The sequence below is a fragment of the Brassica napus genome, chromosome C5 (genome assembly GCF_020379485.1).
Source record: "Brassica napus cultivar Da-Ae chromosome C5, Da-Ae, whole genome shotgun sequence".
In the NCBI taxonomy this organism is placed as follows: Eukaryota; Viridiplantae; Streptophyta; class Magnoliopsida; order Brassicales; family Brassicaceae; genus Brassica; species Brassica napus.
The window spans coordinates 36051110-36060227 of NC_063448.1; the positions used below are offsets into that span (position 1 = coordinate 36051110).

The 9118-nt window shown below is 36.0% G+C and overlaps 1 protein-coding gene across 1 annotated transcript; it reads right to left on the minus strand.

Annotated features, from left to right (window-relative positions):
* Window positions 1–6320: 6320 nt before the first annotated feature.
* Window positions 6321–8875, minus strand: LOC106439017 (protein LOL1-like). Its single transcript, XM_048758518.1, has 6 exons — window positions 8624–8875; window positions 8161–8434; window positions 7642–7764; window positions 7429–7542; window positions 6771–6880; window positions 6321–6620 (listed from the first exon to the last, which is right to left on the minus strand). Exons 2-6 carry the CDS (start codon window positions 8240–8242, stop codon window positions 6582–6584), a joined length of 468 nt encoding a protein of 155 aa, XP_048614475.1. The 5' UTR covers window positions 8243–8434; window positions 8624–8875; the 3' UTR covers window positions 6321–6581.
* Between the last annotated feature and the right edge of the window lie 243 nt (window positions 8876–9118).

The window sequence follows — 9118 nt, forward strand, 5'->3', positions numbered from 1 at the left end:
TTCCTCAAGATGAGATACGTGATCTCTTGCCCAGAGGGATTTGACGAGCATATCGTCGATATAGACCTCCATTGTTTTACCGAGTTGTTCGGAGAACATTTGGTTCACGAGTCGTTGGTAAGTTGCGCCGGCGTTTTTGAGGCCGAAGGGTATTACCTTGTAGCAATAAGTTCCGCGATCGGTAATGAATGCAGTTTTCTCGCGATCGTCGGCATTCATCATAATTTGATTGTAACCTGAGAAGGCATCCATGAAGGATAGGAGTTCATTTCCCGCCGTTGCTTCGACCAGTCGATCAATGTGCGGTAAGGGGAAACTATCCTTCGGACAGGCTTTGTTAAGGTCAGTGAAGTCCACGCAGACTCGCCACTTTCCGTTTTTCTTTTTGACTACTACGGGGTTGGCGAGCCAGTCTGGGTATCTTACTTCTGTTATTGATCCGACTTTGAGCAGTTTTTCGACCTCGTCATTCACTGCGGAAGCGCATTCGGGTCCTAGCTTACGTCTTTTTTGTATGACTGGCTTGAAAGTTGGATCGATATTCAGTTTGTGACATGTTATGTTAATGTCGATCCCTGGCATATCCTCCGCAGCCCACGCGAAAGTATTAAGGTTCTTTTTCAGACATGTTATGAGTTCCGTCCTCAAAGGCTCGCAGAGATTGGCTCCGATCTCGACACATCGTTCTGGGAACACTTCGTCGAGACCTGCTGTCACCACGGGTTCGCAGGTTGGTTCGCGTTTTTCTTCCAGGGCCACAATTTTACGGGATTACCAGAAGAGTTCTATCGAATCTTGATTTTGGGTGTTTTCGTCAGAGGCTATTTTCTTTACTTTTCTAGGAATGGTTTCGAGGTCTGGCCTTTTTCGTTTTAGTTCTGCGGCAAAACACACCCGTGATACTCTCGGATTTCGCCATATTACCTCGATTCCATTAGGAGTTGGGAATTTGAGGCAAAGGTGGTATGTTGACGGGATCGCGCGCATGGAATTCAACCACGGTGTACCCATGATAACGTTATAAGACGCGGGGCGATCTAAGACTAAAAACTCTGTGACTTTCGTCATGGTCCCAGCTTTGACCGCAAGAAAAATCGATCTGAATGCTATAGTGGTTTCTCCCGAGAACCCCACTAGCGGGCTAGGATTTTCCACGATTTCGGATGGATCGATCTTCATCTTCTCGAGAGTATCTTTAAAGATGATATCAACCGAACTTCCGGTATCGATTAATACTCTAGTGATATCGATGTCACGAATCGTTAACTCGATAACAAGGAGATCGTTGCGAGGTTTGGCCTGATCGGCCGTTGCTCCCCCCCTTGAATGAGATTACGTTCGCGCAGGTCGAGTTTCGCATATCGTTTCTGATCGTTGAGTGGTTTTTGCGGGTTAGATTGTAGGAGAACCCAAACTGTGGGAACCGAAATTTGCACTGTCGATTTCCGTTTAAATTAGGAAAGTAGGAGAACCCTAGTTTCCCAAATATCTCGGATATCTGCTAATACCACACACCAATCAATCAGAACACGAAACGAGAACAATAATAGAATAAGAAATCGAAAAAGAGAGCAAGATAGTTCTTACTCCGAATCAGCGTTTGAGCGTTTACAACAAGGTAAGTGTCTGGGCTACGAGAGCTGTCAGCGAGATTCCTAGTTCTAAAACCCTAAGACGGCAAAAACCTAATTGAGTCGCAGCTCGAATAACAAAAACGAAAAATTGCCTAAAATCACTCTAAGTGCTAAGTTTGTTGTGTAAAAAAATTTTTCTGCCTCTCGCCTAAGACTCCTTATATACTCGCTCCTAGGTCGGTTTACGCTTTTTTCCTTCTGCCCTTAAGCCGTCATATCTCAAATCTTTGAAAAATTCAGATTTATTCGCGGAAACTTGACATTTATCATTTTCTTACGAACCAAGCATAAACCGTCATACGGCTTATGGGCTTTTGGTTAAGAAATCGTAAGTGGGCTTCGAGCTGCGTTTTAGGCCTCCTAGGGCCGTCTTTGACTCGAAACGTTTATTACGGTTTCTTCGATAAAAACAAACTTCCCGCAGTTTTTATTATAAAGTTCGATTGATGACTCCGAGTGACGAAAAACATGAAATAGTTTAGCTACGGTTTTCGGGAGATAGCATTAAAGAGTAGACGAGAATGCATGGATTCGTGTCGTATCAACGTTTTAAGAGAGCTCGGTCGCTACGTAGCGACCGAGACGTGTGCGTGCTCGGTCGTTACGTAGGGACCGAGCTTTGGTAAGAGCTCGGTCGCTACGTAGCGACCGAGACGTGTGCGTGCTCGGTCGTTACGCAGTGACTGAGCTTTGGTAAGAGCTCGGTCGCTACGTAGCGACCGAGCCGTGTACGTTCTCGGTCGCTACGTAGCGACCGAGCCGTGTACGTTCTCGGTCGCTACGTAGCGACCGAGCCGTGTACGTTCTCGGTCGCTACGTAGCGACCGAGCCGTTTGCGTGCTCGGTCGCTGTGTAGCAACCGAGCTTGGTCTGAGCTTGGTCGCTACGTAGCGACCAGCTCATGCGCGGGCCGGTTGCTACGCGGCGACCTTGTTTGAATCTTTCTCCGATGTTTCGTGATCGTGTTTTCTCCGCAAGATTCTTCGTAAAAGCAAATCTTTTTCGAAGAAAACGTTCTTGCTTATATTTTTTTTTTATGGACTTTTGAATGTTAACTTCGTCGTAACCGTTTTTTACCTCAACAATAGCGAAGAACAAACTTTTAAAAGTATCAACCAAAGACTTTTGTGTTAAGATGTTCATGTCTACAACTTGTTTATAATTCTATTATCCACGCTTTGGTGTTCACGTCCACATTTAATTTTGGTTACACATTAATATATATATATATATATAAATGGATCTCAAAAGATAGAAAATTTTATATATAGTTTTTTAACGCTGATTTGTTATGATATTACAATTATGAGAAAGATTACAAAGATTACAATTATGAGAAAAATTACATAGACGATTCGACAACCGACAATACTACCTGCCTTATGAGGATCAACGCCTAACTGCATCACCTGAGCCGTCCTATAAAGATCCACGTCTGACCAGATTTACTTGCATCATGTTGAAGATCTCTTGTAAGCCTTTCTTCTGTAGTCTACATAATTGTTTAATAAATCGCTTTCTCCGGAAATTGAAACCTAGATCTCATATAATGTGCAATCTGCAAGAAATTGCATAGATTAAAATTTTTATATATAGTTTATTATGACAATTATTTTTGTTTAATATATTTTAGAACTTGAGATAAAAGTAAATGAAAACATAAAGTGGAATAAGAAAAATAATAAAATGAAATAAGAAGAGGAGAGAAATTTTGTGTGTTAGAAGAAATCGTGGGATAATGAATCAGGTTCAGTTTCATTCTCTTTAGTTTAGGGTCATGAGAGTTTTTTCGACAAAAAAAAATGTGTCTCAAATGCTAAGTGTCTTGTAGTTTAATTGGCACGTGGAAAAATAGCTCTTGACGTAAAAAAATTCAAATGATTTAGCACTATTGGTCCTTTATGTCACTGTGCCATTATCAGTTTTACCGATGTTAATTACATGGCAGGTAAGAGACGATTACCCCCTTGAACTCGCCGTGGCAGACGAGTAGAAATAAAGTGCAAAGTTGCGAACTCTTGGTCTTAGAAGTCAGTAGTGAGTTTCACTTTTTTAGACCTGAATCTCGTGGTGCATCCTCGTAAATCTCTTAACGAACTCAAACATACTCCGATTAACAATTCAACATTTAATGGAAAATCTATGAACCTTTCAACCAAAACTCCAAGTTCAAACATAGTTTGCGTTTGCACGTACATCTTTAGCCTCTAGTGACTACAACCTTTGGCCCTATCCTAAGAAATGGTCACAAACAATAGTCTTGGATGTGGAGGAATACATAATTACATGTGTGGTCCATGTGAGAGGGAAAGGTAATGCACTCGTGACCATAAGAGGCGATATGAGATAATAATGCGTGTGGGCATATGATATGCTTTTGGTATATCATGCTTTTGTTCCTTTGTTATCTACCAAACTTTAATTATTTATTTACTAGAAGTCTAGAACCTTGCATAAGAATATACCTAATTGATATTTTCGTAGAATGGACCTATTTTGACATAACGACAGTAAGTTGAAAACCGACTGAAAAACACACACCAAACCTTTCCATAATGAAATGTTACTGTCTCAATTTCTGTGTGCAAAAAACCCGAAAATTCTGGCCTGATTTGGTTTGGCAGTTGCAGAAAAGCTGTCAGATTTTCAATGGACTACTCGATGTTCCATGTACTTTTTGAGTGTGATGCATTTTATCTCGTCCATAGTAATCTGTGGTCCGAATGTCTTTTACGTTTGTTTCTGTTTTCTACTTCCGTGCTGTGTGTAATTTTCAAATAATACTATTTCACAGAAAGCAAAATCTAAGGTTAAATGTACGCCGCCTTCTACATTTTTGCTGTTTAAAATGGATGTTTTAGAATTTCAATGTAGTTTATAAGATAAAAAATAGGATCATTTGTTCTAAATAAAAGAAGATTAGTGGTGAATTATAAGTTATGAGTGCTTTTCTAAAATATATTTGAACATTTAAGCTTTTCAACCCATGAAAAACTGTTATAAAGCGATATATATTTATGATATAATCTATAAATTAAAATCTGATAACTTCAAAATTAAAGAAGTAACTTTTGCTGCAGTTAATTTTTTTTAAAAAAAATGTAAATATTATTATTTCTATTTTAGTGAGTTCACTTTATATTGAAATAAAATGTATCAAAGTTTTTTTCACCACCAGGGCCGGCCCTGAGATTTAGGTGGTCATAGCGATTTATTAAGATTTCAACTAAAATTTTCCTTTTACAAATTTGGTGATTTAAAAAATAATTTCTAGGAACATATATATGTCTAGTTTTTTTCAAAATTTTTGGGGATTTGTGACGGATGTTTAATTTTGCATGGTACAGACCAGCCCTGGCTACCATCTTCTGTTGATATAGATATGGGTTTTAACTTCTATCTTACAGGTTATAATATATATATATATCGAAACATCTAGTGTGTAACTTCTTAAGAGCCATAATACTATTGTTTTTGTTTCATACATTGGTATATATATATAGTGCTGAGTTGCTATAGAGTTAGTGTTTTGGACCTTTTGGTGCGCCATATTATTGACAACGTTTTTACGCTAAATGTGGACCAAAGTTGTATATGATAAAGTTAGTGTCAAATACTACTTGATACGGTAAGTGATGTGAAAGGAGATGTATATGGATTAGATTTGGCTGCCGAAATTATTGAGTTTTCACCCTCGTCTAAACCACTGGTAATAGGAATTAATGTTTGGTAATACACCATAATTGATAAATCAAAGAGAGCATTAAATTATAAAGAAGTAAAAAAAAAAGTTCAAGGGATCTTATCTATCTCAAAGTTGCGTGGATCTTCTTAATTCTTATCGACAGGCAAGAAAAAGAAACTAATCTTATCCCTATATTTGAATTCTCCAAGAAGATGTTTATATATAAATTATTGTCATTAATCTTGCCGTCATACAAGAAGTGAAAAGACTTTCGACAAGCACTTAAACCAATCAAAGAGAATTCATAGGCGAACCCGTGAACTCCACCCTAATTATCTTGAGACTAGATTAGTGGAATTATTCAGACTCTGGTCCTAATCGAGAGACAAAACATTTTGGATTTTGTTTATTTATCACATATCCGTCGTACTACTATTTTGTAGTTTTACATTTTAGTAACCATAGATTTCAGACCACTAAACCTAGAGTAATTTATTAATTTTGAGTTTATATATACATTATAAAAGTCTGGAGGTACATTTCGTCTTTAAAAACAGCTTGTGAGAAAGTGTCACTGAATTTATAAGCGATTTGTTTTTCTTTAAATTAAAAAATAAGGCTAATAACATTTACTAAAAACACAACATGGTAAACAATTTCTGTTTGATACACAAACATATAAAAGTAAACTTAATACTGCAATTTAAACGTTGTTAACTCATTTTTAACAATATCTGGATTTACTAATTGAAATAATCCGTACTTATATATTTCTATTACTTGAAAATAAAATGGTTTATATATGTTAACAAAGACGAATGTTTTGTTTCCCTGTGCTAGACTGGTCCTGGATAATATAGTAAGTAGTCAAATAAAAAGTTTTGAATTTGTTTACATGTAAAACTTTTTCGTGAATCTATATTAGTGGGAAAGATAACTTTTGCGCGTGAAAAATAAATATTTTTCTTTAAAAATGGGATTTACTTTGTGTTATGCGTTAATGCATTAACCCATTAATTGAAATATCATCCATAAAAGTTTAGCTTTTACAAACTGGTGAATCAATTTCTTCTCAAAAGAAGAAGCAGTAATTTAAACAGAAACATTGAAGAGAGACAACTCTATACAAACGACTAAGAGACCAAAAGTCAGAAATTTCGACGAATTATACATATTTCAAGTTACTTCGGGGAGGGGAAAAAGGATTTGGTTCTTCCTCTATATTTCTCACAATTCAATATATAAACGATCCATACCAACTTTTAATTGTTTAGCTTCTGATCAGTCGTGCTCGTCGAACCCTACAAAGCATTATCAAAACCATAGCCACCAAAAACAAAACATTATATAAAGAAGCATCCTAATGTAAACAAATGCAAGTCATTTTGTTAGTTATTTGCAAAGGATTTAAAATCGATGTTTTCCCTTTTTATGAAGATAACTAATATTACCCCAACAGATGTGATAAAGGTACAAACGGCACATTTCACAGATCTTGCTCCATACTGATACATTAGTAGCATCTTGCAGCTTCCGCAGTTCACATGCGCTACCTGATTCGCTAATATTCAACATGCAAGAGACACGAGAGTTAGTCATATTGTTGTTTATAAACAAACTGATCTAACATCATAACTTGAAACTAAAAAAGAACAGAGCTGTCTTATTGATTCTTAATTCGGCGTTACTGATTTTAGTATTATATATCCGAAAACCAAAACCAAACCAGACTACAGATAACTGAAAAGAAAACAACACTTGAAATTGGTTGTATTATCTTAAATCTAAGACCCTAAACCAAATAAGACTCACAAAAGGACAAGAACTTGTAACCCAGTGGTTTGCTTCACTATGTTGCCACTCGGGTTAACACGCCCCCCCCCCCCCCCCCCCCCCCCAAAGGAAAATTAGACCCACAAAAAAAAACACTTAAAAATCTGAAAAACATATAATAAATTTGTAATCTAAATCGCATCCAAGAACTAATTTGACTTTGGTTTTGGTTTCTCATATTTCTTAACCAAAACTCCAAACTAAAATTAATTCGAGATCGGATTAACATAAACATCAATATGCATGTGTGAAAATGTTTATATATCAAATGCAAACCTTCCAGGGCAAGATTAACGGTGTGACAGCAAGAACATTGAACACTTGTAGCTCCACGAATGTACATTAAAAGTGTATGGCATCCTCCACACACTAACTGAGCCATCTCCGTTCCTGCATTGCCAATTATTATATATATATATATATATATATATTATAAATTCAAAATCTCATTAATCGACTTTTCATCAAATAAGTTGACTGATAATTTACCCGGCGGAGGAACGGCCGTGACGGCGTTACAGACGGCACAACAGACAGAGGTTGCTCCGACCGGATACATCAGAAGGTTTCTGCAACCTGAACACACTAACTGGCTCTGTCCACCTGTACTACCTATAAATCTCTAAGCCATTATTATTATCTACTTATTTTTGCAAAAAAAACAAATTATGGATCAACGATGAACTCATGTGGACTAAACAAATGGTTTCTGGGAATAATTTGAATCCATACAGATCAAGTATTTGCAATAAATGTAACGAAGAACACATGAGGTTATAAACAAAGAGAAGTCTCTTAACATTTATACTAAAAAAAAAAAAAAAAGAGAAGTCTATAAAATATTTGATCGGTTAAAAGAAAAGAATTTGAAACAATCTTAGAATGGCTTTTTAATTATTTTCTAAAAAGCTAAAACATATGTCATGATTCGAATTCTGGATTGTTTAGGTTCTGAAAACAGAGGATCCATCTGGGTTTAAAGTTTTATTATTTGAAAAGAGTCTATACCATTTGCAGGCGACGGAGGAGTATATGCTGGAGCCAGTAGCGTCGCCGGAGGTGTTGGATATGGTGCAAGGGGGACTGGCATTATTCACTCAATGGATTATTGCAAAAAAAAAAGGAAAAAGAATTTTATAACTCTCTTTCTTCTCTATCTCTCTCTCTATATATATAAATCTATAATGGTTTCTCTCCTTGTTGATGTTCTTAATGCCTTAGAAGAAGAAGACACATCTTGTGTTCTTCAATTCTTCTTCTCCCATTTCCTCACTTTCATCATCTATACAAACAAGCACAAAGGAAAACAATGATACAAAAGATAAAATAAATCTTAATTTTACTAAGAAGGTAATAAATCTTCAAGAAAATATAAAAATGTAAAAGGAAAGAAATCAATTCTTTTTTTGTTTGGATAAAATATCAAAACATAATTCAATGCTTGAAACTTAAGAAACATGTGAAGACTAACTTTGGGGTCACACCATCACCATGACGCTCTTTGACTAGTACATAGCTAATAGTGGAATCTCGTTTTGATGTATTTTTGCAGTTACATAACGTTTGTGTGTATGTATCCGGAAATTCGAAAAGAGGGATGTGAATTGTGAAACGTTTGAAGATTGTTTTATTATGCGAGGAGTGGGGCAAACACACACCTCTCTTGCAACTTGCATTTTATCATTTAAATAGAGAGAATATGAAAGAAAATTAAAATCTATTTGTTTCATATTTAGGCTTTGATTGGTAAAAACAGAGAGTATATTCGAGTAAAACATTTTACTCTAAATACCTATGTTACATGGAATTAAAAAGATACGCGGAAGCGTAATTGAATGAAAACGTCAACCAAGATTTTGTGATTAAAAAGAAAGTGTTTCAAAAGTAAAGAAAAATTAAAAGAAAATACATAAAAGAATAAATGAAAATTGAAACAATATAACTTATTAAAACAGAAATATCATAT

Excerpts from the sequence above, each read along its gene's own strand:
- LOC106439017 (XM_048758518.1), bottom strand. The coding sequence starts at position 8,242 with ATGCCAGTCCCCCTTGCACCATATCCAACACCTCCGGCGACGCTACTG. Across the intron at positions 7,543-7,641 it reads CACGGCCGTTCCTCCGCCGG|GAACGGAGATGGCTCAGTTA; the intron begins GTAAATTATCAG and ends TTGGCAATGCAG. Across the intron at positions 6,881-7,428 it reads CGTTAATCTTGCCCTGGAAG|CGAATCAGGTAGCGCATGTG; the intron begins GTTTGCATTTGA and ends GTTGAATATTAG.